This window comes from Chroicocephalus ridibundus, chromosome 22, assembly GCF_963924245.1.
Source record: "Chroicocephalus ridibundus chromosome 22, bChrRid1.1, whole genome shotgun sequence".
In the NCBI taxonomy this organism is placed as follows: domain Eukaryota; kingdom Metazoa; phylum Chordata; class Aves; order Charadriiformes; family Laridae; genus Chroicocephalus; species Chroicocephalus ridibundus.
This window is the reverse complement of record NC_086305.1, coordinates 5,405,000-5,431,874: the sequence shown is the minus strand read 5'-3', so window position 1 is coordinate 5,431,874 and position 26,875 is coordinate 5,405,000. Positions and strand designations below refer to the sequence as shown.

The 26,875-nt window shown below is 63.4% G+C and overlaps 3 protein-coding genes across 7 annotated transcripts in view; 2 read left to right on the top strand and 1 right to left on the bottom strand.

The window, feature by feature from the left end:
* Positions 1 to 6,113, top strand: part of ADAMTS10 (ADAM metallopeptidase with thrombospondin type 1 motif 10) — an 81,494-nt gene extending 75,381 nt beyond the window's left edge. For all 5 annotated transcript variants that reach the window (XM_063357850.1, XM_063357852.1, XM_063357855.1 and 2 more), the window contains 7 exons: positions 145 to 308; positions 733 to 859; positions 1,825 to 1,954; positions 2,148 to 2,352; positions 2,881 to 3,057; positions 3,773 to 3,929; positions 4,316 to 6,113. In XM_063357850.1, coding sequence (XP_063213920.1) covers positions 145 to 308; positions 733 to 859; positions 1,825 to 1,954; positions 2,148 to 2,352; positions 2,881 to 3,057; positions 3,773 to 3,929; positions 4,316 to 4,425 — 1,070 coding nt within the window. In that variant the 3' untranslated portion in view covers positions 4,426 to 6,113. The remainder of the gene's footprint in view (positions 1 to 144; positions 309 to 732; positions 860 to 1,824; positions 1,955 to 2,147; positions 2,353 to 2,880; positions 3,058 to 3,772; positions 3,930 to 4,315) is intronic.
* A 92-nt stretch (positions 6,114 to 6,205) lies between these two features.
* On the bottom strand, positions 6,206 to 9,044 carry LOC134526213 (uncharacterized). The gene is made up of 3 exons (XM_063357857.1): positions 8,363 to 9,044; positions 7,015 to 7,270; positions 6,206 to 6,593 (listed from the first exon to the last, which is right to left on the bottom strand). The coding sequence occupies exons 1-3, from the start codon at positions 8,646 to 8,648 to the stop codon at positions 6,206 to 6,208; spliced, it is 930 nt and encodes a 309-aa protein (XP_063213927.1). The 5' UTR covers positions 8,649 to 9,044.
* Positions 9,045 to 9,155: 111 nt separating this feature from the next.
* Positions 9,156 to 25,083, top strand: MYO1F (myosin IF). Its single transcript, XM_063358270.1, has 28 exons — positions 9,156 to 9,268; positions 13,158 to 13,295; positions 15,174 to 15,263; positions 15,798 to 15,892; positions 16,474 to 16,561; positions 16,831 to 16,920; positions 17,064 to 17,195; positions 17,273 to 17,407; positions 17,486 to 17,618; positions 18,002 to 18,198; positions 18,326 to 18,406; positions 18,629 to 18,715; positions 18,902 to 18,988; positions 19,253 to 19,420; positions 19,508 to 19,593; positions 19,981 to 20,062; positions 20,167 to 20,273; positions 20,588 to 20,686; positions 20,776 to 20,920; positions 21,099 to 21,213; positions 22,221 to 22,390; positions 22,523 to 22,668; positions 22,979 to 23,125; positions 23,205 to 23,353; positions 23,634 to 23,717; positions 23,866 to 24,067; positions 24,397 to 24,563; positions 24,658 to 25,083. Exons 1-28 carry the CDS (start codon positions 9,266 to 9,268, stop codon positions 24,732 to 24,734), a joined length of 3,300 nt encoding a protein of 1,099 aa, XP_063214340.1. The 5' UTR covers positions 9,156 to 9,265; the 3' UTR covers positions 24,735 to 25,083.
* Positions 25,084 to 26,875: the final 1,792 nt, after the last annotated feature.

The window sequence follows — 26,875 nt, the reverse complement described above, 5'->3', positions numbered from 1 at the left end:
ATTCCCTCCCCGTGGAATGAGGCTGATGATATTTACCCTCGGTTGGAGCCGTGCTCTGAGCCTGGCAGATGAGAAGCGCCCGGCCGAAGCTGGATGCGGGTGCGTCCAGCCGTTCTCCTAACGCTTGCTCCCCCGTCCTCGCAGCGCTGAGAGGGGAGAGCGGCGAGTACTACATCAACGGGAAGCTCTCCATCGACCCGCCGCGGCGCTTCGACATCGCAGGCACCACGTTCCACTACAGGAGATCCCCAGAGGAGCCTGAGTCTCTGGAGGCCTTGGGACCCACCAACATCACCCTCTTTGTCATGGTTGGTAACGTGGTTCCTTCGTGCCCCCACCTGGTGTGGGCCTGGGCTGGGCTAAAGAGACCTTGCTGTGACAACATGGGAATTGGAGCTAATCAGCCCCTGCCCTCGTTAGCTGGAGTAAACGGGCACAGATATCAGAGGTAAATTGGGCTAAATTCTTAGGTCTCCCTCCCTAATTTGCCAGGCTTTGGAACAATTCAATCTTTAAGTGCGCGGAGCTTGTTTTCTGATAGCGTTGCTTTCATGGCTGCACCATTGTCATTACTGGTGGCTGCCCCGTCAACGCTGGAAGGGCCTGGAAAGGGAAGGGGGGGGGAGATTTCGGCTGCCCTGGATTTTAGAGAGCACGCTGAGGTCGCGGGAAGCCATTCAGACGGTGACGCGCGTGGTGGCACTGATGCCTCGGTGGTGCCTTTCTCCGCAGGTCCTTGTGCGGACGGAGCTGCAGGGGATCCGGTACAAGTTCAACGCGCCCGTCGGCAGGGATGCCTCCAACCAGTATTCCTGGCACTACACCCCGTGGACCAAATGCTCGGTGCTGTGTGCAGGGGGTGAGGTTTGAGCCCGTGTCGGCAGAGGGGGGGACACGTGTCTGCTCTCCTGTGACTCCCACGCGCCAGGTCTAGGCCACGTGAGACAGCGCACAGATGTTAGCATCTGCTTTGCTCCAAAGGAGCTCTTGGGTTTCTACATATTCCCACCCTGCGCTCAGCCGCCTACGAGCTGGTGTCAGTCACCACGGTCCTGGGGGCAGCGTCAGGGCAAACAGCCTGGCCACCATTCTTCGGCTGGACCACGGGTGTAGGTGGTAGAGGTGATGGGAGGTGGCATGATACACTTGGAATTCATTTACTGGTGTGCTACAGGACAGGTTGGCCGATTGCAACAGCCCCTCTGGCCTTCAGATCTATACGTCTGTGAACTGAAACACCGCTGGTGCTTCCCTGGATCCCTTGGGCTGGCTCCCGTGGGGGTTGACACAAAGGTTTGCACCACGTCTCGTGGCTCTGGAGAACCTGGCTGCGAGTGACTGAGCTGATATCCAGAAGAAGAGAGAGGCAGTTTCAAAAGCAAACCTTAATCATGTGCCCTGTTTAAGGCTAAGGGCGCTGACCTGGTCCTGCGTGCTAGGCCTCGACAAAGTGTTGCCACCTCTTGTTCCAGCGGTTCCCCCAAGTGCTGCCCTGAAACTGTCCCAAGATCAAGGTTAGAACAGGTTTATTTGAGGACGTGAGTTTATTTGGAACGCTTCGATCCTCCGTCCTCCACAAACTCTGCCGGGTCCTGCCCTGGCTGGTGAGCCTTCACCCCATCCAGTTTTTTCTGGAGATGTTAGAGGCAAAGGAGGCCTTGGTTACGGATAGAGAAGTAGGTTCAGGCTTGACGAGGTGCGGTGGCAAGTGGCTGCCCCATCAAATGTGACACGGGAGCAGAGCCGTGGGGCTCCTCCCTGCAGCCTGGCTCAGGGCCTCAGGGTCCTCCTCTCTTTCCCCCTCGCCTCTTTTATTTTTGGCAGGCAACCAGATCCAATCTGTGGTATGCAAGAAACTTGCCGATGGCTCAACTGTCTTCAACCATTTTTGTAGCCCTGAAACCAAAATGCCAGAGCGGCAGAGGCCGTGCAATACCGAACCTTGCCCCCCGGCGTGAGTACCGTCGCTCGGAGCAGGTCGAGGGAGCGTGGGTGGAAAAACCAGTGTGGAGGAAGGGGAACGGGAGATGTGGAGGAACTTTGTGCTTCAACCAGAGCTGCCTGGGAGGTTGTGGCGAGAGTAGGAACGGGGGACAAGCTTTGACCACCGTGCCCCTTGCAAGCTTTGCTGTTTTACCTGTCTCCAGCTGGGTGATTGGGAACTGGTCTGAATGCAGCCGAAGTTGCAATGAAGGTGTCCGCACACGCAGCGTCTTCTGCAAGCGTAAGATCTCTGCCACCGAGGAGAAGACCTTGGATGATGCTTCTTGCACCCATCCGCGGCCAAAGATGCTTGAACCTTGCAATAACCAGACATGCCCTCCGGAGTGGGTCGCCCTGGACTGGTCTGAGGTAACAGGAAAGCTGGGGAGGGGCTGTTTGCAGGGGCATGGAGCGACAGGACGAGGGGCAATAGTTTAAACTAGAGCAGGGCAGGGTTAGATCAGCCATGAGGAAGAAGTTCTTTACACGGAGGGTGGTGAGACACTGGCCCAGGTTGCCCAGAGAGGGGGTGGAGGCCCCATCCCTGGAGACATTCAAGGCCAGGCTGGATGAGGCTCTGAGCGACCTGATCTAGTTCAAGCTGTCCCTGCTCGCTGCAGGGGGTTGGACTGGGTGGCCTTTAGAGGTCCCTTCCAACCCAACACATTCTGTGATTCCACGATTCCAAGCGCTGAACGTTGTACCTCACCCCTCCGATGACACTGGTCCATAGGAGCCAGTCCCTAGGCCAGAGCATCACTGATGGCTGCTGGCCATGGAGGGCGTAATGTGGGAAATGGTCTCGTAGCTCAGGAGACTGACAAGGTGGGGACACCCGATGCTGCCCCTCTCTGCTCTTCGCCGTTCATCCCGACCGTGCGTGTCCTCTCTTGGCAGTGCACCCCAAGCTGCGGGCCAGGTTTCCGCCACCGCATTGTCCTCTGCAAGAGCGGTGACCACAGCGCAACGCTGCCCACCTCCCAGTGCTCCGAAGGCTCCAAGCCCCCGACCAGCATGAGGTGCAACCTGCGGCGCTGCCCACCGCCGCGCTGGGTGACTGGCGAGTGGGGAGAGGTAGGGACAATCCTTCCCGCGGGGTTACTGAAGGAGAAGACTCTATCTCCCCAGCCCCTCAAATCCTACTGCACTTGAGGCTTTTACCTGCCAGCAGAACCCCATGTGGCCACCACAGCTATCTGGGGGGCAGCAGGACACCAGGGTGGTGTTCTTTGCCCCAACTTGGCTCAGGAGGCCATTGGGATGGTGGCCCGAGTGCACAGCTGACCCATGGAGTCTCCTGGGGCTAGCGGGGCCCCACAGAAGTCACTGGAGGGGCCCCCATGGTTATCTGGGGGGGCAGCAGGGCTGTGGGAGCCATGGGCTGCAGAGGTGGGTGGGCTGGGCCAGCCGCAAGCGGGACCACTGCTGGTCCACCCGCCACAGCCCAGCCCGGTGCCTGCAGTGGGGTGATGCTGACAGTCCTCCCTTCCCTCTAACACCCCTCGAGCTGCAGGGTGACATCGGGCTGCGGGAGGCCTGGGAAAGGCCGGTGATTTAGGGCTGGAGGGAGAGCCCCTCGCTGAGTCCCGGACGTTCAAACCAAGCTTTTTGGGAAGCGGGGCCTCAGCGCTCAGCCGTACTGGTGAGGTCCCTGCAGCTGCGGGTGAGGGATGGGACGACTTCCTCCAGCACCCATCGCACCTCCTCAGACCTGGCCGTGACCTCTCCCCCCCGTGTTATTAAAGCCACGGTGGCCACCGCAGCTCCATGCTGTCCTGTTTCCCGGCAGTGCTCGGCGCAGTGCGGCCTTGGCCAGCAAAGAAGGTCCGTCCAGTGCCTGGCTCACACCGGGCAGCCGTCCAGCGACTGCATGGAGGGCCTGCAGCCGCCCGGCATGCAGCAGTGTGAGACCAAGTGCGAATCGGGACCTACGGACAACCCTGAAGGTGAGGGGGACGGGGGGACGCAGGGGGGAAACGCGGAGCACTGCGGGGGCTACGTGGTACAGGGACACCGGAGCTGGGCTGTAGGTGCTGTGCTGTGGGGCGAGGCTCTCATGGGGACACCTGATGCTGTCCCCACTGGTCCCCAGCCAGAATGGCATGCCGTGACCCTGATAAATGAAGCAACTGCACCTTGGCGAGGAGAGGCTTTCAGTAAGGAGGTTCCCAGTAGCTTCTTCAGTGGCATCTTTGCTGCTTCCTGGCTGTCGCGGAGCTGGGCATCGGGGTGCAAAAGGAGGTTGCGGAGCAATAGCGGGGGTTAGAAGTCGCCCCCGGGGCTCCTCGCCGCGAGGCGGCCGTAACCCTGCTTCCCTCTGTCGCCCACCCAGAGTGCAAGGATGTGAACAAGGTGGCCTACTGCCCGCTCGTCCTGAAGTTCAAGTTCTGCAGCCGGACCTACTTCCGACAGATGTGCTGTAAAACGTGCCAGGGGCACTAGGGACACAGCGTGACCCCCGTGGGAAAACTGGAAGGCAAAAGCTACGCTGGGGGCGGCCGCCGAGCCGGGCCCTTCCTCTCCGCCCCGGGAATCTCCCCTGGGTCCAACACAGACACTGGTCGTGCTTCCAGTGGGAGCTGGCGTCACCCAAACCCGTCCCCCAAAGACACTCACCCTTCGCCCCCGAGCTTCACAACGGCAGGTTCCCAGTTAAACCACTGCCAGCCGCTGCAGACACCGCCAGCGCCCAGCGCGACAGGAGCCGGTCGATGGGCGGTGGGAGAGGGAGAAGCTGGGCAGAGCGCGGCAGCAGGGACATTACTTGAAATTCTGACGTTGTTATTTATTAGTAGAGGACCCAGGTCCTGCAGGCGCCGAGACAGCCACCGCAGCGGCACCGCTCGCCCCGCTCCTGCCTCGTCCTGTTCCGCGCCCGTGTCCCGAGGGCATCGCGGTCCGCGGTGGGGCATCCCCGGGGGGGGCTGAGCGCGCCGGGGGCTGCTGCCTTTCCCTCGGGGACCCCGGGGGAGGCAGGGAGGAGGTTTCAGGTGCCACGGGTGACAAGCGTGGCTTGTGGCTTCTGGGCGATGGATGAAGATGAGCTGCTGTGGGGAGCGGGGTTGGAGCAGGGATTTTGTTTTCTTGGTTTGCATCCCGTCACCTTGGGGCACGCGGCAGGGGACGGAGAGCAGGTCACTCCGTGAGCAGAGCGGTGACACCAGTTTAACTGGGAAAGGGGGTTATTCAAACTCTCTTAACAACCTACTTTTGATTGGGGTGTCCCCCTATTTTTCCCTAAAGCCCTTGTCACTATTATGACCGTTTTTTATTCCAGAGACACCTGGAAGCACGAGCTGAGGTCAGGGCCAAGCCGTGCTCAGGGTTGCAGTCACTTAAGGGGCGTCAAGGACGTGCCGGGCTGCAGGAAGCAAAGCGAAGGAGGATGCAGGACGAAACTGTCTTGGTCACAGTGTCCCCATTGCCGAGCCGTGGCTCGGGACCAGTCTGCCTGCTCCTGGCAGGGCCCTCCCCAGGGAACGCCACGGCCTCCGCGGCTGCTTTGCCTCCAAAGGTGCTTTGCCTCCAAAGGTGCTTTACTTCCAAAGGTGCTTTGCCTCCGAAAGGTGCTTTGCCTCCAAAAGCGGCCTCGCTGCACGCCGCTGGGGCCGCGGGGTGCCGGTCCCGGTGCCACCCGCTCCTCTGCCCTCGGGAGACCTCCAATGATGGGAAAAGAGCAGGCTTGAAATCCCTCCAGGTCACCTCCCGGCCAAATCTGGGCCGACACACGGCTTCTCCACGGGCCACCGCCGCCTGCAGAGGAGAGCTGAATTTCCAGTCTACAAAGCGTGTTCTTTTTGATATCGTTATTTTTATTATTATTATTTTCAGGCCTTTCTGCATCACAAACGTGAGAAATCTTGTCCAAAGCCATGTTCTGTTCCCCTTGGGGGTCATCTGTAGGGTGCAGGGGGGCGGACAGCCCTCTTTCCCTGGAGCAAACCTCTCCGCCCTGCCAGCCCTCACGTCTTCCTCTACCATCTCTATCCTCACCCGCTCAGCAGCCGATCGCAGCTTCTCTGGTGCTCGGCAAATCCCGTTTGGCTGTGGAGCGGGGCCTTCATTTGTCTTCCTTCCTGGTGCCATGCTCCGTTCTGACATTTTGGTGAGGGGAAGGGGGTGTTTTCACCTTTTTATATAGATATATATATAATGAAAAATGTTTAACATACTAACTCTGAGGAGGAGCGACGTAACGGCATGATTTATAATAAAGGAGTAGCTACGATCCCGGGCACAGCTTCTGGTCCCAGTCTTGTTTCTCAAGCGGCAGAGAAGTTTCTTCTTTCTTCTCTCCTGGGCTCTGGGCAGCCCCATACCATGATGCTGACGTCGAAGGAGGGTTTTGGGCAGCAGGGGAGGGTTTTCCCTGCAGCCTGAGTAACCGGAGTGGATCGGAGAGGTGGAGATTCGCCCGGAGCTGCTGCATGGCATGGAGGAACAGGCTTCCCCTTGGAGACCCCTCAAAGATTGGCTGTGCCCCGCCGGGCACACAGGCCCCGTGTTGGTAATGGTGGTTTGGGATTTTAGGGGAAAGGTTGGTTGAAGATCTAGATGTCTGTGGACTGAAACACTGCTGGTGCTGCCCTGAGTCCCGCGGGCTGGTCACCCTGGGGATTGACACAAAGGTTTGCACCGTGTCTCATGGTCTGGAGAACCAGAGGACAGACCCTTTAGTGGAGCCTGTAGCGATAGGACAAAGGGTAATGGTTTCAAACTGAAAGAGGGGAGATTTAGGCTAGAGATGAGGAAGAAATTTGTTACTCTGAGGGTGGTGAAACCCTGACCCAGGCTGCCCAGAGAGGTGGTGGATGCCCCATCCCTGGGAAGATTCAAGGCCAGGTTGGACGGGGCTCCGAGGAACCAGATGTCCCTGCTCATGGCAGGGGGTTGGACTGGATGGCCCTTAAAGGTCCCTTCCCACCCAAACCATTCCATGAGCCTGTGATTCTGTGATTCTCACCCGGTGCGAGTGACCGAGCTGGTAGTCAGGAGACGAGAGAGGCAATTTCAAAATCTAAGGGCGCTCACCTGGTCCTGTGTGCTTGGCCTTGACAAAGTGTTGCCCCCTCTTGTCCCAGCTGTTCCCCCCAGCGCTGCCCTGAAAGGCTCAGGGCCGAGGTTAGAACAGGTTCATTTGAGGAGGAGAGATCTGAGGAACGCTTTGATCCTCTTGTCTTCCGCAAACTCTGCTGGTGAGAGACGTGCCCCGCGCAGGCTGTGTGCTGGCCATGGATGGTGGCTGCAGCGTGACCCCCCCTCCCGGCGCTGCTGTGCTGCCTCCACGCTGGAAAAGGTGGGGAGAGACCCCGTGAGTGTCATCGGGGAAGAGCCCGATGGGGCCATACCAGGTGCCAGGGGGGGCTGTGCAGCACTGAGTGCTCCCGGCACGGCCAGCCCTTGCTCTGGGTGCTGGTGGAGCCGGCACGGGTTTCCTGCAGCAGTGGCAGTGGGGGGGACGTGGCAGTGGAGAACTGAGTGGTGCGGTCAACAGGCCAGAGGGACGGGATGTCATCCAGAGGGACCTGGACGAGCTGGAGAGGTGGGCCTGAGCAAACCTTACGAAGTTCAACAAGGCCAAGTGCAAGGTCCTGCTCTTGGGTCGGGACAACCCTCGTTATCAATACGGGCTGGGGGACGATGTGATAGAGAGCAGCCCTGCAGAAAAGGACTTGGGGGTCCTGGTGGATGAAAAGCTGGACATGAGCCAACAATGTGCACTCGCAGCCCAGAAGGCCAATGGCATCCTGGGCTGCCTCAAAAAAAAACGTGGCCAGCAGATCCGGAGAGGTGATTCTGCCCCTCTGCTCCGGTGAGACCCCACCTGGAGTGCTGTGTCCAGCTCTGGAGCCCTCAGCACAGGAAGGACACGGAGCTGTTGGAGCGGGGCCAGAGGAGGCCCCGGAGATGCTGGGAGGGCTGGAGCCCCTCTGCTGGGAGGACAGGCTGAGAGAGCTGGGGGGGTTCAGCCTGGGGAAGAGAAGGCTCCGCGGAGACCTTCCAGCCCCTTCCAGTCCCTAAAGGGGCTCCGGGAAAGCTGGGGAGGGGCTGTTTGCAAGGGCATGGAGCCATAGGACGAGGGGCAATGGTTTAAACTAGAGCAGGGCAGGTTTAGATCAGCCATTAGGAAGAAGTTCTTTACACGGAGGGTGGTGAGACACTGGCCCAGGTTGCCCAGAGAGGGGGTGGAGGCCCCATCCCTGGAGACATTCAAGGCCAGGCTGGATGAGGCTCTGAGCGACCTGATCTAGTTCAAGCTGTCCCTGCTCGCTGCAGGGGGTTGGACGGGATGGCCTTCAGAGGTCCCTTCCGACCCAACACATTCCATGATTCCATGATTCTGACTGTGCTCAGCCCTGGGCTTCCCGCTGCGGAATACCTGTTTTCTTTGCCATCTTGGCTGCTTTCTGCTGGGGGCTGGCCGCTTCCGAGGAGTTGTGCCCACGCTGGCAGGGTCTCGGATGGGGCCGGGACCTCTCAGCGCGATGGATTCCCTTCTTCAAGCACAGCCTGGGGTCAGTGTGGTGGCACCGTCGCGGTGAGCCGGGGTTTGCACACCAGGCCTGTGGCATGAAGCTGGGTCCATGCGTGCGCAGGAGCCGCGGCGCTGCAGTCGCCCCGGGGGCGCCGCCGTGGCCATGCCCCGTGGGGACCCCCGCTCTCATCCCCCCCCACAGCTCCAGCGATGGGCTTTCTGAAATGGTTTCGCCAAAACATTTCCTCCAATGTGGCCTTTTTCTTTCAAATACCTGGGAAACAAAAAAAAAAAAAAAAAAAAAAAAAAAGCAGCAACCAAAAGCATCAAAAGCATCTCGCTCCTAAAAGCGCCTTAAAGCAGAGCATCCCCCAGCAGTGACTGGCCACCCCTGCAGGGGGACACATCAAACTGTCACCTCGGGGAGGCGGGGGGGGGGACTGGGTTTTGCAGAGTCTCTGAGCATCCCTGCAGGGGGACCCGGCGCCCACCCCCTTCCCCAGGCTGGTGACCCCCGGCACCAGCAGCACCCGTCTGCAGCAGAGGTGGGGGTCACCCTGGGCAGGGCCACCCCAAGGTCGTCCCCCCCGCCCCCAGCAGCAAAGAGCCGCCCTCGCCCTCCCCACCCCTGGCAAACCGGTACGAAATGAGGAAGTGGGAGGAGGAAAAAAAAAAAAAAAAAAAAAATTTGGTTGCAATTTGTAGTTGCAGCAGAAACACAAAAGCAAAGCGCTTCGAGATGAACCTGGGCCCTCGGTGACAGCAGCCCCGAGTGCCCCGTCCCCGGGGGCGAGCCGCAGGGACACCATGGTGAGTGCCAGGGGGGCCCTCGCTGGGGCTCCCCCCGCCCTGTCCCCCTCGGGCACCCTGGGGATGTCACCCCCTCTTCCTGCCACCTCGGGGCTACCTCAGCCCTGTCCCCTCCTGCGCCCATCCTGGTCCCTTGCTGCTTTCCGCGCGGTGCCAGCAGCCGGCCCAGTGTCCCCCGCCTCCGGAGAGGGGACGGTGCTGCCCTGGCGTGGGGACAGGGAGCGGAGCTGGGGCTGGGTGAGGCATTGGGGTGGGTGGGGGGCAGCCGGGGCCAGGTCGGTGCCCCTGGGAGCGCGGATCCGAGGAGGATGGAGGGCACCGGGCGTGAAGGTCTGGGTGACACAAAGTGGTTTTGATTTTGCCGTCGCCGGTGCGGTACCTGCAGGAGAACCTTCGCGTTCCTCCCGGCCCAACTTCCCACCAGGGCTTCTGGTTTCAGCGCCCGTGGTGCCACAGGGTGCGGGCAGAGCCGAGCGGGGCAGCGGGGGCTGCCGGGGGCAGCCGTAACCCCCCCCCAGGCCAGCTCAAGCCAGGACCCCCATGCCCAGGGTCGGACCTCGCACCCCGGCGCAGGCAGGGAACCGGGGCCACGGGCAGGACGCGGGGCAGCATCCAGAGCTGGAAGTTGGTCTGGAGGCAGAAGAGGAAGATGAAAGCTCTAAAAATGAGGGAGATGCTCAAACACGGAGTAAGGGTCCGCAAGGTGCATGTCCTTCAGCCCGCGGCTCCCTCCGTGTCTCAGAGTCCCCAGACATTTCCGCCCGGCCAGGAAGGGGACGGCGGCCAGACTGAAACGGATCCTTCTCCCACCCATGGTCGCGGTTGTCACCTCTGAGAGGCTGCTCAGATGCTGTCCCCCCCCAAAAACGCGCTGTCCTCCCCACCGCCACCACCCGAGACCTGAAGGCGTTTTGTGGCCTCATGAAGGGCTGTGGGGCTGCGCCGCCACGACCCCCACCCCTGCCCGGGGGGTCCCAGCTCCGGGGACGGCCCCGGTCCCCAAAGCCCTGGAGAAACACCCCGTCCCCAAACGCTGCCTGTGCCTGGGAGCTGGCAGACGGTGACAGCAGCAGCACCCCGCGCGGCTCTTCTCGAGGTTTCCGGTGGTTTTAAGGTGTTGGCTGCCTCTGGGCTCATCCTCTCTCGACGCAAAAGGTGTCACCTTGGGCTGCGTCCGCTCCCGGCTCGGGGCTGGCGGGGTTTTCTGGTGGCTCAGACCTGAGCTTTGAAGAAAAACAGATGATGTTTTGCAATCTGCAGGGCTGCTCCCCTCCCGCGGCGATCCTATCGTGAGCAGCCGGCACAGGCGGTGGCCGCGGTGGTGACGGTCCCCAGCCCGCAGCCCTCGGCTGGGGTGCTCCTGGGGGGTGCCGATGGGGGTCCCCACGCACCCACCCCTCATTCAAAGCCCCTTGTGCAAAGCGGCTGCAAACTGCTCCTTAAAGCCCGGGCCAAGGGCTACCGAAAGCTGCTCCCCGCTCGGCTTGAGGATGAAATGGCCTCACGGAGGCGTTTGGTCCAGGCCACCCATCAGTCCCCCTCCCTGGGGACCCCCGCGGCGGCGGCTGTCGAGCCGCTGGACGCTGGCTCGTCCCTCGCTTTGCCCTGGGACAGAGGAGGGGACTGAGGAACCGCCGCCCCAAAACTGAAAGCAGATCCCCTTCGTGCCCCCGCTCCCCGCAGGGATGCCCGAGGGCTCGCTGGGCGCCGAGCTTGGCCAGCGCCACGGTTTTGAGGGAGCATCGTCCCTCTTCATCCTCCCCGCAAGACTTTTACCCGGCGCAGTGAGCTCTGGCCCCACAGAACACCCCCCCCTGGCCCCGTGCCGCCTCTCGGGACGTGCTGAGGGAAAGCCAGGCTGACTTCGTGCTCCCAGAAACAGGGTGGAAACACCTGGGGCCTCGCAGATATCCGGGACAAAACCCTTCATTTAAAGCCAGCCGGTGTTTTCCCTGCAGCTGCGCTGCACCAGGTGCCCCTGCCGAGCCAGGAAAGCACCCGACCTGCGCCCGGAGGAAGAGGAGGTGTCACGAAGGCACGCGCTCGCCGCTGACAGCTCTGAGCAGTCCTTTGACTGAAGGAGAAACTCGGGGTGTCGGCTCAAAAGCGCCGAGCTTGCAATACAGGAAATGCTCATATTTGCCTTAATTTGGTGCCAGAACCGGCCGTGCGAGCCCAGGGTGCCCGCGCCGGAGGGCTCAGGGCGATGGGGACACGGGGTGGGGAACCGAGGTGTCCGGCTCCCCGTGGGTCCTCCCAACCTGCTCCTCTCCAGCTGAAGGACAAGGTTTTGGCCAGGTTGGGTTGAAGCTGGGCAGCTGCTGGGGTCACCGACAGCCCCCCGGGTGACAGCACGGCGACCCGCAGCAGCTGACAGGTCCCACCTGCGTTTTTGCTGGTGGCTTTTCGAGGGGCTTATTAGGATGGAGGGGAGGAAGAGGAGGGGAAGGCAAGAAAAAGGGCCGTAAGCAACCAACAGGAGGAAGAGGAGAAGTTCCCAGCCTGGTTTCAGGCTGCATGAGCAGCCCTGATCCCCCCTGGACCACCCCAGGTCCGTGCGTCCCAAGGGAAGGTGGTGGGACAACGAAGCCAAAAGCCCCTCCGCCGGCTGTGGGGGCTTGAGCTGCACTTGGGGTCGGGAGGGGGCACATGGATGGCGTTTTGGGTTGCAAAGCCCAGCGGGGCCGGAGGCGGCCGGGGGGAGCTGCAGGGTGCTGCCGAGCTCCTCCCTGCTCCATGACGGTCCCTCCGTCCCCCGTCGCGCTGGTGCCGGGATGGGCCGAGCATCCCGGGGTGGGTGCAGGGGGGCTGGGGACAGCCCGTGAAAATCAGGGGGCAGACGGGAGGGTGCAAAGGCATCGGGGTCCGGAGGCCTGAAATCTTGAGAGCCGGCAGGAAAACGAAGCAAAAGGGGAAGAGAAGAAAAGGGAAATGGAAAGAGTTAAGAGGCCGGGGGCGACCGGGGGGGACGAGAAGTGAAATCAGTGCCGGGAGCGCTGGGGTGAAAGCGGAACCCCGGGGGTGTGGGATGGGGGCAGAGGTGCCATGGGCAGCTCCAGAGGGGGTGTCCGCTCTTGGGCACCGCACCGGGGGCCGCACGGGCACCGCGGCAGCGTTCAGTGCGTCTCCTCCGCAGCATCGAGAACAAGGGGCTTTTCAATAGTTTTTTTTTATGCACGGTGAAATCTCACCCTCCCCCCGCCGCCGCCCCAGCTCAGGGCTGGTTTTAGCCCCCCTGAAGGCTTTAATCACAGCCCAGTTTTCCTGCTGCCCCACAGCCCCTGGAGGACAGAGCCGGGTAATGGGGCAGCGGATGGAAAGCGGGTGCTGGCACCCCCCCGGGCAGGGAGAAGGGCGGGGGGGGCACAGGCCCACAACTGCCCCACTGCAAAGGGGACGCGGGGGCGCAGAGGATGCGCGGTGCCGGGGATGCCCCCGCCAGCTGCAATTTTTGCCTTTCCCCTGGGTTATTTTTACTGCCCCCTTTGACTCATAAGCAGAGCCTGCGCGGCGTTTGCTTCGTTAGTCCTTCGTTACCCCCGTAACGAGCAGGGCTGGAGTTCCAAACGTGCCCGCAGGCTGTGGGAGCCCCGTCGGCTCCTCGCCGGGGTGCCAGACCCGCGGCGAGGCAGGATCCAGCCGGAGGGACCGGAGGGACGGGACAAGCCCCGGTGCGACAGCGCTGGCATTTTGAGCTTTGCGAGTTCCCAGCGTGGCCAAAACACCCCGCTCTGCGCCCACCTGAAGGTGCCGGTTTGGTGCCACGGCTGGGGCGGGGGCCAGTTACAGCCACCAGCAGCTCGGGGGGATCTGGGGGGGGATCCAGGCGTGGAGCCCCACTCCCGCGGGTGGTGGCCCCGGGGCAGTCGCTGTGTCCCTGTCCCCGCAGGGCAGCAAGGAGCGCTTCCACTGGCAGAGCCACAATGTCAAGCAGAGTGGCGTGGACGACATGGTCCTGCTCTCCAAGATCTCCGAGGAGGCCATCGTGGAGAACCTCAAGAAGCGTTTTATGGACGATTACATCTTTGTATCCTTCCCTGGGCGGCGGGATGCGGACGGGGAGCGACAGGGCTGGGCTCCAAGGCTTTGCCAGGGCAGGGGCCAAACCGGGGCTGCCCCAGCGCTTGCAGAACGTCCCGTCCCCACGCTGTGGTGGGACAAGGTTGGGATCGGCGGGGGGAATGCCGCCATTCCCGAGCTGAGTTGCACCTGGCAGAGGTGCTGCAACCGTGATGCCCATCCTGCCGTGCCCTGGGACCACCTTAGTCCTTCCTTCGTGACCACAAAGCTCTAAGCAAAGAGCACAGAGTAACCCCTCACCCGCTGTCTCCCACTGCCCCGCGCACCGGAGACCCGCCTGCCTGCCCCAAGGGGGACAGACCCCAGTGGCAGTAGTGGCCATCGTCCCCTGCCGCTGTCATCCACCCCCCCTGTGTGCCCTGGGGACTCTGCACCCCCAGCAAATCCAAGCAACCCCTGGACGGAGTGAGAGCATCCCTGCGGACACGGGGACGAGGTGCCACCTCTCACTCTCCACCAGGGTTACCCCCACCCCGAGAAGCCACCCGGGGTGCAAAGCTCCCACCCTGCCCAGTGTTGCCCCCTCCCCATTGCCATCCCCAGCCCCGACGCTTTTGCGGTCGCGGGGCTCCCATGGCGGAGCTGACTCCGCCGCGCGCACCCTGCCCGAAGCTCGGCGGCCCTCGGGCTGCGCGGTGCGGATGGGGACGTGTGCCCACGCCCACGACTCGAGGCGCTGAGCCCTCGCCTTGCCGTCCCCCCACACACCCCGGCACCTGCTGGGGGATGCCCCCCAGCTCTGCCGGGGCAGGGGACGGAATGCCTGCGGGGCACGGCGGGGGCTGAGCGGGGTGCTGAGCCGCTTGCCCACGCCGCTGCGAGCGGTTGCGGTTTCCCTGAAGACGCGGCTCTGTCCTTACAAGGCGATGCTCTGCCGCGGGCCGGCGGTGACGCAGCCATCCTCCCCGCTCCTTCGGCAGCCCTGGGGCTTTAAATGCGTTTAGGGGTTGGCTTTGGCGTTGGCTTTTCTTTTTTTTCGGAGGGAGAAAAAATACCCCACGCAGCCTCTTTCTTCCTTTTTTTTTTTTTTTTTTTTTTTTTGGCCTGCCGCTGGGCGCAGGGGCCCCGTCTGGTCGTGACTCAACGCCCCGCGCTTCTGCATTTCCCAGAAAAGCCCCTCTCTTCCGGCCCTTCGGCTGCTCTTCCCCCTCCCGGCTGCCAGGTGGGCTGAAAATTGGACATGGAGGGCTCGGGGTCACCTCGCTGGCACCGCTCTGTCCCCAGCCTCCGTCTCCCCACCTGCCCCGGGGCGCCGGGGGCTCATCCCCATTCTGCTGCTGTGTCATTCCCAGGCACGATTCCCAGCTTTTCCGTCCCCCTGTCCGCTCCTGGGTGACTCGGGGATGCGGCAGGCAGGGTCAGGGAGGCTGGGTGGCCAGGGAAAGGCAGGAGCCAGCGGTTTCTCCCTTCTCCGTGCCTCAGTTTCCCTGGCTGTAAAACGGAGACAGTCTCCTGCTGCGAAAGGTGCGTATGCAGCAGGAACAGCTGAGCAGAGGGGAATGCCGGGGGGCCGCGGGATGCTGGAAAGCTGCTTTTGGAGCCAATCCTCAGCCAAAGGCAGCAACGCACAAAGCCGGGGGAGCTGAGGGGATGCTCCCCCTGTACCCTGCACCGGTCACACTGGGGGGGACACACCAGGGCTGAGGGAACGAAGCACCGGGGCCCCATGGCACTAAGTCATGGCAGCAGCTCTGGAAACCTTCGTGGTGCCCCTGGAGGAGGCAGGGACACCCCCCCACCACCACCACCTTCCTGGCACCTCTGGCGCTGACGCTGCCTCGGGGGGACATGGGAAAGGACGCACGGACCTTAACCTGCCGCTCAGACCTACATCGGGCCCGTGCTCATCTCCGTCAACCCCTTCAAGCAGATGCCGTACTTCACCGACCGGGAGATCGAGCTGTACCAGGGGGCGGTGAGGCTGCTGCGCGCCGGCCCCGGGGTTGGGGGGCGGGGGGGGTTGGGGGTCGGCCAGCCCAATAAACCCCTTCATTGGGTTTAATTTGGTGTGAAACACCTGGAGGGTGTCCCACGAGCGTCCCCGTCCTCCCCAGCCCTGCGGGAGCTGCAGGGGGTCAGTGCTCCCGAGCGCGTTGATGGCGAGTCAGTAACGAGGCTCCGGGAGAAAAACCACATTCCTGGGAAATTCAGCTCACAAATACACACCAAAGCAACCCAAACATGGGAAAATCCATCCGCTCCGAGCAACTTCTGCCACAACCAGCTTCCCAAGGAGGAGGGGGGAGTCGAAAAAAAAAAAACAAACATCTGGCGGGCTGCGATGAGCCCATGGCTGTGGCAAGCGGCTAATTCCCGGTGCCGGCTGCATGCCGCTGCCGCCTGCAACGCACGGGCAGAGCTAAGGGGACGTGATGTGGGGAGGGGGCTCGGCGGGGGGGATTGGCGGCTGCCCGGTGCTCAGCGCTGCTGTCCCTTGTCCCCCCTTCAGGCTCAGTATGAAAATCCCCCCCATATCTACGCCCTGACCGACAACATGTACCGCAACATGCTGATCGACGGGGAGAACCAGTGCGTCATCATCAGGTAGGGGCACGGGTGGGGACCCCGTGCCACCGGTCCGGGGACGGCTGTCCCCATCACCCCTTGTCCCCACACCCTGGGGACATCCCGGCAGCCAGGCAGCGGCCAGCGGAGGCTGGAGCCCAGCGGTGGGTCCTGGGGGACCCGGTGCATGGATGTCCCCGGGGGGACACCATCGTCCTGGGCCGTGAGCACCAGCGGGGCTGTGACCGGGTTGTCCCCAGGCAGGGACCCAGCCTTGTGCAACGCGCTTTTTCCGGCTGAGTGTTGCAAGGGAAATGGTCAGGATGTGGGGCAAGGACGGAGACTTCCCCTTGAGGCTCCCACGTCTCCCTCCTCCCCTCCAAAATCCAGCAACGACAAATCCAACGTCTCCTCCCGGAGCAGCTCCTCACCCAGCCTTGCTCCAGCCCCGCTTATATCCCAGGGCACCCGGGGAGCCCCATCCCCGGCAATGGCGCTGCCACACGCTCAGAGTACATGGCAAGAGGGGGACCACGGCCCTGTCACCCACCGTCACCCCCCAGCCCTGCTCTGCCATCCCCACCCGTTTGACATCTCCTCTGCTTTGACATTTTTCCCAGCGGAGAAAGCGGAGCCGGGAAAACGGTGGCAGCAAAATACATCATGGGCTACATCTCCAAAGTGTCCGGGGGCGGTGAGAAAGTGCAGGTACGGCTGTTTCCGCCCCCACCACCACCATCCAGCCACCGCTCATCGCTTCACCTCCCAACCTACCCGCTCCCCGCCGCCCTGCTCCCCCGCTCCCCCCGGCTGACGGTGGCACCCGGAGCAGCCCCAGCCCCAGGGCTGAGGACGGGCAGAGCCCTGGGGACACGCAAAGCCCTGGGACAGTCCCCAGCCCCGAGGCAGGGCTGCTGCAGTGGGGCGCAGGCGTGTGGCCCCCCCTGGCTCAGCCCCTTCCCCTCCACTGTCCCCAGCACGTGAAGGACATCATCCTCCAGTCCAACCCGCTGCTGGAAGCCTTCGGGAACGCCAAAACCGTGCGGAACAACAACTCCAGTCGCTTCGTAAGTCAGCGGGGCAGGCGCAGAGGGCAGGATCCGTCCCAACGATGCTCCCAGCGCGGTGGGAGAAGGAGGGGAGGAGGCAGGGCCGGGGGGAGCCGGGGGTCCCGCCGGCCGGGCTCTGAGCGGGAGCTGTGCCGGGGCAGGGGAAGTACTTCGAGATCCAGTTCAGCCGGGGCGGCGAACCCGACGGGGGGAAGATCTCCAACTTTCTGCTGGAGAAGTCGCGGGTGGTGAGCCAGAACGAGTGCGAGAGGAACTTCCACATCTACTACCAGGTATGGGGGGCTCAGAGCCAGCCGGGCTGCCGCGGGGGCCGGGGGCCAGGTCACCACAGCCCCCTTTTCTCTCCCAGCTCATCGAAGGGGCGTCCCAAGAGCAGCGGCAGAACCTGGGCATCATGAGCCCGGATTATTACTACTACCTGAACCAGTCGGACACGTACCAGGTGGAGGGCACGGATGACCGCAGTGACTTCCATGAGACCATGGTGGGTGTCTGGGAGGGGGGGGAGTCCCCAAAGCCGGCTGCGGCCAGGCAGGGGCTGACGGGCTGCCCGCGCCCCCAGAACGCCATGCAGGTCATCGGCATCCGCGGCGAGGACCAGCAGCTGGTGCTGCAGATCGTGGCCGGGATCCTCCACCTGGGAAACATCAGCTTTCGGGAGGAAGGCAACTACGCTCGGGTGGAAAATGCGGACTGTGAGTAGCCAACTGCCCCCGCTCCGGGCCGGAGGGAGGGGGCCAAGTTCCCAGAGACCCTTGGCAATGAATTGCAAACTCTTCATAGCACAAATCCCCTGGCAGAGGAGAGAGGCAGCATCAGCATCTTCCCCATGCTAGATGTGGGGAAACTGAGGCAGCGAGCAAACAGCACAACCAGAGCTTAATTAGCAAGGGGACGGATGCCAGGAGTCACTTGCTGTGATTTAGCAGAGGGAGGACCATGTCCCAGGTCCCTGGTTGCCGCGCCACCGCTGTCCTTTGCACTTGGATGGGCCTGGGGGTGTCCAGCAGTGGCTACGGGCAGCACACCAGGGGCGTACGGGGAGCAGGCAGCCCTGACCGCCCCCCCCTCTGCCCAGCCCTGGCCTTCCCTGCCTACCTGCTGGGGATCGACCAGGACCGCCTCAACGAGAAGGTCACCAGCAGGAAAATGGACAGCAAGTGGGGTGGCCGCTCCGAGTCCATCACCGTCACCCTCAACGTGGAGCAGGCGGCTTACACCCGCGACGCCCTGGCCAAGGGGCTCTACGCGCGCGTCTTCGACTTCCTCGTGGAGGTGTGTGGTCCCCTCGGGCCGGGCTGAGCATGGCCACGGTGCGGAGGGGATGCTCGCCCTCCGCTCCCATACCCAACTGGCCCCGTCCGCCCCTGATGAAGGGAATTCATCCCGTCTCTCCCCACAGTCTATCAACCGGGCTATGCAGAAGCCATACGAGGAGTACAGCATCGGGGTGCTGGACATCTACGGCTTTGAAATATTCCAGGTATGTGTTGCTCAGGTGTAGGAGCCCAGCTGGGGAACGTTCTTCCTGGCTTCTGCAGCAAGGAGGGTGGCCGACGCAGGGGGCCATTAGCAGTCCATGGGTCCAAGAAGGGTCCCTGGAGCAGCACCCAAAGGCTCTGCTGTCTGGGGTCTCCCCGATGCGGGGAGAGGAGCAGAAGCCAACTCAGCCCCGTCTTCTCTTCCGTCTCTTATCCTTTCGCAGAAAAATGGCTTTGAGCAATTCTGCATTAACTTCGTGAACGAGAAGCTGCAGCAGATCTTCATAGAGCTGACCCTGAAGGCAGAGCAGGTATGGGGGGAAGGGGGGGGGGGCTGGACTGGGGGGGGCTGGACTAGGGGGGGCTGCACCAGCACCCCGATTCCTGCACCCTGCGCCCCCACTGCCGGCTGGTCCCGATGCCACGGCCAGAGCTGGGGGGTTGCGGCATATCCCAAGGGGTTGGGGGCCCACCCCGCTCTCCCTGTGCTTCCCCAGGAGGAATACGTGCAGGAAGGGATCAAGTGGACCCAGATCCAGTACTTCAACAACAAGGTGGTGTGCGACCTGATAGAGAACAAGCTGGTGAGTGGGGTCCCCTCCTCCGGGGGGGGCTCACCCGGGGAGCCAAGGCACCCAGGGAGGGGGTGTCGGATGGGCTGGGTGCTGCCGGGGACGGGTGGCAGAAGCTGGTCCTGCTGGGGAGCATCCCTGGGACGCACAGCTCTGCATCCTTAACCTGAGCTGCGGCCCAGCGTCAAGCAGCTTTGACCAGCGCAGGGCGTTCGGGCAGAGCCAGGTGTGGGGTTGGGCTTTTGGGCACCCATGGCTTCTCTCTCCCTCTCCCAGAACCCCCCCGGGATCATGAGCGTCCTGGACGACGTCTGTGCCACCATGCATGCCACCGGCGAGGGGGCGGACCAGACCCTGCTGCAGAAGCTGCAGGCGGCCGTGGGCAACCACGAGCACTTCAACAGCTGGAGCTCAGGCTTCGTCATCCACCACTACGCAGGCAAGGTACGGCACCGCACACCCCGTACCCCATATCCCACACCCCACACCTTGCACCCCGTAGCCCTGGCTGAGTGCCCCCCCTGCCCCCAGGTCTCCTACGACGTGAATGGCTTCTGCGAGCGCAACCGGGACGTGCTCTTCACCGACTTGATCGAGCTCATGCAGAGCAGCGAATAGTGAGTCCTGGCGGCGCTGCGGATCCCAGGGGCCACCCCAAAAAGGGCTGGGGCAGAGGGCAGCATCCTCAGCATCCAGTCCCGCCTCTGCTGGAACCACACCTCGGGGTGCTCGGCATCCTGCATCACCCCGCGGGTACCAGCAGCGTCCCCCCGCTGAACGCAGCAGCACCCAGGGGCGGCAGGGCTGGGGCAGAGGGGTGCTCGCCCACCAGCACCCATCCTGCTCATCGCCGGGGGCAGTTTTGGGGGGGTGGGAACGGGCTCATCCGCGGTGCAGGATTTCCCGGCAGCAGAAAAGCGGAGCTGGAGCTGGTTCCAGCTCAGCGCGGGCTGAGCTTGGGGAGCCTGGCGGCTCTCACCGGGGGACTGTCACCTGCCTTTCAGCGGTTTCATCCGGATGCTTTTCCCAGAAAAGCTTGATTCTGACAAAAAGGGACGACCGACCACGGCGGGCTCCAAAATCAAGGTACGTCCTGGAGGCTGCGGGCCAGTAGCTGCCTCTGGGGCAGCAGCAGGGCGATGGGCTCCCACCAATGCCTTTAACGCTACAGAGGTCGATCCTTGCAACAGAAACAGGCTAACGACCTGGTGAACACGCTAATGAAGTGCACGCCACACTACATCCGCTGCATCAAACCCAACGAGACCAAGAAACCCCGGGACTGGGAGGAGAGCAGGTAACAGAGGCCCCTCCTGCTGTATCAGGAGCCCACAGAGCCTGGGGAAGGGGGGGGCGGTGATAGGCATGTGGCCAGGACCAGCTTTCCTCCAAAAACTGCTCCCTGGGCTGGTCCCACAGACCCAGGGGAGCGTGAGGCAGGCGCTGAGGAGCGTGTGGGGACGCACACGTCCCTCTACATCCATCACCCAGAGAAGCTCTCCCGCGCGCACGGCCGAGGGCATCCCCGTGCCAAGCAGCGGCCGACGGGCGCGAGCAGGTCCCCCACCGACCTGCCACCCCCTGCCGAGCGTGTCCCTCCCCACTCCGCAGGGTGAAGCACCAAGTGGAGTACCTGGGGCTGAAGGAGAACATCCGCGTGCGCCGGGCGGGTTTCGCCTACCGCCGCCTCTTCCACAAATTCCTGCAACGGTGAGCGACCACCGGGATGGGGTTGGTGGGGGGGGAGGTAGAAGGTCCCTGCAGCCCGGCCACCACTCACATCACCTCTCCCATCACAGCTACGCCATCCTCACCCCCGAGACGTGGCCATCCTGGCGCGGGGACGAGCGGCAAGGGGTGCAGCACTTGCTGCGCTCCGTCAACATGGACCCGGACCAGTACCAGATGGGTCGGAGCAAGGTGTTTGTCAAGAACCCCGAATCGGTAGGTGGCCCAGCTCTGCTCCTTGTCCCGCCTCCCCAGGGTGACGCTGCGTGTGGCCGAGCATCACTTCAGGCGACACCAGGGAGGGTTTGGGGTGCCGATGTGCGGGAGAAGGGATGCGGCACGGGCGCTGGGTGGCCCCTGGCCGGCCGGGCTCAGCCCCCCGTGTCCCTCCCAGCTCTTCCTCCTGGAGGAGATGCGGGAGCGGAAATTCGACGGCTTTGCCCGGGTGATCCAGAAGGCCTGGCGCCGGCACGTCGCCATACGGAAGTACGAGCAGATGCGAGAGGAGGGTAAGGCCGGGCGAGGACAGGGACACCGACACCCCAGCACCCCTTTTAGGGTGCCTTTCGCTGGGGACAGCCCAGCTGCCAGAGCGGCAGGAGAGCGGCAGCTTGGCTGCTAATTGTGGCACTAACGAGGAGGGGGGTGAGGAGAGACCAGACCGTGAGATGCCCGGGGTCTTTTCCTACATCTTAAAGGAGGGAATGGATTCTTTGCTCCGCGGAGACCTGAGAGCCCCTTCCAGTGTCTGAAGGGAGCCTACAAGAAAGCTGGGGAGGGACTTTTTGCAAGGGCAGGTAGTGATAGGATGAGGGCTAATGGCTTCAAACTGGAAGAGGGGGGATTTAGATGAGATCTGGGGAAGAAATTGTTTGGTGTGAGGGTGGTGAGCCCCTGGCCCAGGTTGCCCAGAGAAGCTGTGGCTGCCCCATCCCTGGAGGGGTTCAAGGCCAGGTTGGACGGGGCTTGGAGCAACCTGGGCTGGTGGGAGGTGTCCCTGCCCAGGGCAGGGGGTGCCACTGGGTGGGCTTTAAGGTCCCTTCCCACCCAAACCAGTCTGCGATTCCATGATTCTATTTCCAGCCCTGGGAGGGGCTGTAGGACACAAACGGGAGCCTCTCGCTCTCTCGCTCTGCCTTTCATTGCCTGCAAAGGGACGGAGAGGAGCAGCTGAGAGCCAGCATTGGCAGAGGGATGGGAGAGACCAGCGGTCACGACCTGACCCCATCATGGGTGTGTTCGCACCCTCCCAAGCATGCAGGAAAAAATCAAGGGGGAAAACCCAGAAAGCAGCTGTGCTCCCCCTGCACAAGGTTTTTTGAGGGCCGTTAACGGGTTTCGAAGCCGGCCAGGCTCAAGCAGCTCAGATTCCTCCCATGGCGTAAAACGAGCCCCACTTCTTGCTGCCACGGTCCGTGCCATGGCTCCCGCAGCCGGGTTGGGAGGGCAGGGGCCGAGGGCTGAGCCACCGGAGCAGAGCCCTCTCCGACCGGCATCGCTTTGGGGTTCCACACAGCCTCCAACATCCTCTACAACTTCAAAGAGCGGAGGAGGAACAGCATCAACAGGAATTTTGTGGGCGATTACCTGGGCATGGAGGAGCGGCCGGAGCTGCGCCAGTTCCTGGCCAAGCGGGAGCGGATAGACTTCGCCGACTCCATCACCAAGTACGACCGGAGATTCAAGGTACGTGGACCCGCTCAGGGCTTGGGACAGGCCAAGCCATGCCTCCTGGTGGCCACCCTTGGGTGGGATGTGTGTGCAGGGCTTGTGCCCCCCAAAAAACCCCCCTCACCCCCTGCTTCTGCCCTTTCCCAGCCCATCAAGCGGGACTTCATCCTCACCCCCAAGTACTTCTACCTGATCGGGCGGGAGAAGGTGAAGAAAGGTCCTGAGAAGGGGCAGATCAAGGAGGTGCTCAAGAAGAAGGTGGAGCTCCAGGCGGTGAGCGGCGTCTCGCTGAGGTGCGTCCCCCAGCACGGGCTCCGCACGGAGGGGTCCGCGCTGTTGGGCTTCACTCATCAGCTCCACCAGCTTCTCCATGCTCCGGTGCCCCCGGCCCCTTGCCCGTGGAGGCAGTGGGACATCGGAGGAGGCTCCCCACAGAGCGCTTTGCAGATGGGGCTTTGGGCGTCGGGGAGGTTTCCAGCTAAATTGCCCCCAGATTTACTCGGGGTGAACCCAGCCCCAGCCGGGTCTCACGGTTCCCTCCCAGCACTGACGGGCACCAGCCTTGCCCCCGCTGACACCCCTGCGCCGGGGTTCCTCCCCCAGCACCAGGCAGGATGATTTCTTCATCCTCCATGAGAACGATGCCGACAATTTCTTGGAGTCCATCTTCAAGACGGAGCTGATCAGCCTCCTGTGCAAGCGCTACGAGGAGCTCACCCGCACCAAGCTGCGCCTCTCCTTCAAGGACACGTAAGGATGGAGGCCGGGAGAGGTGACAAAACAGGACGGCGTCCCCTCCCCGCGGCCTCATGGCCTCTCTCTCCCCCAGACTACAGTTTCGGGTGAAGAAGGAGGGCTGGGGCGGTGGCGGCACCCGCAATGTCACCTTCGTCAGAGGACAGGGCGACGTGGCCGCCCTCAAAGCCGGAGGCAAAACGCTTACGGTCAGCATCGGGGACGGGCTCCCAAGGAACGCCAGTGAGTGCCAGGGCACACGGGGGTGGCGGTGGGGGGGGACAGGAGTGTCGGGGCTGCAGGTCATGGTCGGAGGCTTGGGGACATCAGGGTGAGCTGGCATGTGCCCCGGCCCTGCGGGGTCTGCATTTCGCCCAGGAGGGACCCGCTTCTGCCCGGGCGATGGGGCAGCACGGGGTGTTTCGGAGAAAAGAGCAGCCGGCTGCAAACCGGGGTGGCAGCACCCCCCACCCCCAGCCATCTTTGAGGACTGTCACCTAACGGGGGGCTCATGTCCCCCCAGAGCCCACGAGGAAGGGGGTGACGCAGAGCAGAGGTGGCAGAAGGTGTCCGGCGTCCTCCCGAAGCGCCCCACCGGCACCCCGAGGTGAGGAGGGCAGTGCCAAGGGGGGGTGATGGGGAGGGGGGACCCCAGCCCGCACCCAGCCAGCACTGCGCTCCTGGGGGGTGCGGGCTGAGTGGGGGCCCCCTGTAATGCACCATCCCCGATGCGGGGTGGGGGGATGACCTTCCAGGCGCCTGCAGGAATGGGGCACCCCAGTTCCCGCGCGGTGACGGCCGGGCTCAGCGGGACACCTACACAGCGCCCCAAAAGCAAGGGCGGGGGCCACCGGCTGCGGCGCTGCCCCCCCGAAACGCCAGCCGCCAGTCGAAGACGCGGCCCCCGTCCGAGCAGAACATGGATTTCCTCAACGTGCCCGATCAGGGGGTGGCCGGGTAGGTCCTGAACGGGTGCCCACATCCCCCTCCCTGCTCCATCCTCCCCTCCCGCTGCTGCCACCCCCCAGGGATGCTCTGTCCCCTCTGACCGGCCTCGCTGCCCAACGCACCAACAGCCCAACCAGCTCCGGGCAATCCAGCTTTGCCGGCAGGATGGCATCTCCCGGGCTTTTCCCACCCCAGTTCTCCCAGTCCCTGCACTGGGAGGACCCACCTGAGCTGCAGGCACAAAGCATGCCGATGGTGGGGGTGGGCAGGATGGGGAAGGGGGTGCAGCGCACCCCGCGCCCTCCCCGGTGCGAACGCCGTGTCTCCCGGCCCCGCAGCATGCAACGCCGGCGAAGCCTGAGCCAGCGGCCACCGCCGGCCGGGCGTCCCAAGCCGCAGCCCAAGGCGGCCGTGCCGCGCTGCCAGGCGCTCTACCAGTACATCGGGCAGGACGTGGACGAGCTCAGCTTCAACGTGGGGGACATCATCGACATCCTGCTGGAAGGTACCGCCGGACTCCCGCCCTGCCCTGCGGCGCCCCTGGGGCAGCACCGTGCCTGACCCGGCTCTTTTCTTTTGCCGTCCCCCCCCATTCCCAGATATCTCGGGCTGGTGGAAAGGCCGGCTGCACGGCAAGGAAGGGCTTTTCCCTGGGAACTACGTGCAGAAGATCTGAGCCGGGCGCCGCGGCCGCGTGGCCGGAGGCAAGGAAGGAGTCGCCATCCATCCTCCCACCCCACCTCCGCCGAGGCCGTGCCGAAGGGGCCAGCGGCAGCTCTGCGATGGTTCTCCACCGACGCCAGTGTTGAGCAAGTGCTTCCTGACGAGCCCCCCCGGCCAGCGCTGGCTACCGGGATGTGCCGATGCCGACTGCCGCATCCCACAGCCGCTTCCGATGGTGACCTCCCTGCAGCAAGGACCGGCTCTTTGCTGCTTGTTCGTACCCTGGGAGTGGAACTGCTTTGGTGACTCTGGGGTATAAATTGTTGTTTATTTAGGATTGTTGTTAATAATTATGGTAAATAATCAGACTCATCAAATCTGAGTCTGACAAACTGAGCCTGGAGTTTGTATTTCACCCTGGTGCGGGCCCGGGGCTCCCACTGGCAAGAGACCTGCACCTGAATGGGGGGGGACGCGGGAGGACACACGCTGGAGGTGGCCTCGTTCCCTCTACGTTGAACCCTCCAGGAGATGTCGAATCCAGAAACCCAACGCCCGCCGGAACCCAGCTCCAGTGTCTGCGCAGCCTGGTGCGACTCTGGGAGCTGCCGGGGAAGCCACGAGGCAGAGCAGGACCACGGGGTGCGGCAGGACCGGGGGGGTGCCATCGCCGTTCCCCGATTTCCCGCAGGACAAGCGGCCAGGAGCACTCATCCAGAGCCCACCGAGCTGCAGCAGCGTTTTCCCATGGTGGTTTGGGGGGGGGAAGCGGGGGGGGTCATGTCCGTGGGGGCCCAGGGCCGACGTATGGGGTGGAAACCGCCATCCTCAGCTGCACCAGCTCTGGGGTTCAGGGGTCCCTCTGTGCCCCGATGGTGGGACATGGGGACAGCTGGGGGTGGGGGGGTCTTGGCGGGGCAGGGGCGGCTGACTCCATCCCGGGGTCGTTCCGGGAGGTTTGCAGCAGGGAGAGGGATGAACGGTGACGACATGTTGGGGCTCGTCCCTGTCTGCCCCCTGCTCCCCCCGTCGAGCCCCGCGCCGGGCGGCCGGAGGAAGTGACGCCAGCGTTGCCCTGCCTTGGCCTCGCGTCCCAGCCCTCCTCTTCCTCCCTCCTGCAGCCCCCACCGGCGCTGCCTCCCCCCCCCAGCCCAGCAGGCAGACCCCCTGCCCCAGAGACGGGGGGGGCTACAGAGGGGGTCAGGGGACCCTGTTTCCTCCAGGGTGGGGGTGTCACGGGGCAGGAGGCTGCTGGGATGTGAAGTCCTCCATGGCCCCACGCTGCAAGCGGTGCTCGGGTCTCCCCATCACGGGTTTTTACAACCCCTGCAGTCCCTTGGGGTGATTTTTCCTGCAAATCACAGGTTTTTAGGATGCACTGCGGAGCTTGGGAGAACCTGGGCGGGGCGGGGGGTGGGGTGGGGGGGTGGGGGAAGAAAGGCAGACCCTCTGTTTTTATTTTAGTTTTTAACTCTGGGGATTTAGGAAACTCCTTCCTGCACCTTCCAGCCCTTCTTTGGGGCCTTTATTGGGGAAGGGGGGGGGGGGGGGCAGCACCCCGGCAGTGGGTGCCATGCAAGTGGGATGGTCCCACTGGAGCTGGGCCAGCTCATCACTCACTGGGCTGCTCCGAGGGGCTCCAGGGTCTCTGAGGGTCCTGGGAGGCTCCGAGGGGCTCGGGCTGCACTTCGGGGCCATGCGTGATCTGATGGGTTCGGGATGCTCCGAGGAGTCCAGGGTGCTCCGAGGAAGTCGGGGTGCTGAGAGGGCGCTGGGATGCTCTAAGGGGTGCAGGGTGCTCTGAGGGGCTTGGGGGGCTCCAGAAGGCTTGGGGTGCCCAGGGATGCCCTAAGCGGTCCAGGGCTTCCCAAAGGGTTCTTAGGACCCCAGGATGCTCCGAGGGCAGCAGGATGCTCTGAGGGCCCTGGGATGCTCCAAAGGTCCCCGGAATGCTGCAAGGACCCCAGGATGCTGCAAGGACCCCGGGATGCTCCAAAGGCCCGGGATGCTCCAAAGGCCCCCAGGATGTTCTGAGGGCCCGGGATGCTCCAGGGACCCTGGGATGCTCTGAGGACCCTGGGATGCTCCAAAGGCCCCCAGGATGCTCTGAGGCCCCCAGGATGTTCCAACGACCCTGGGATGCTCCAAAGGTCC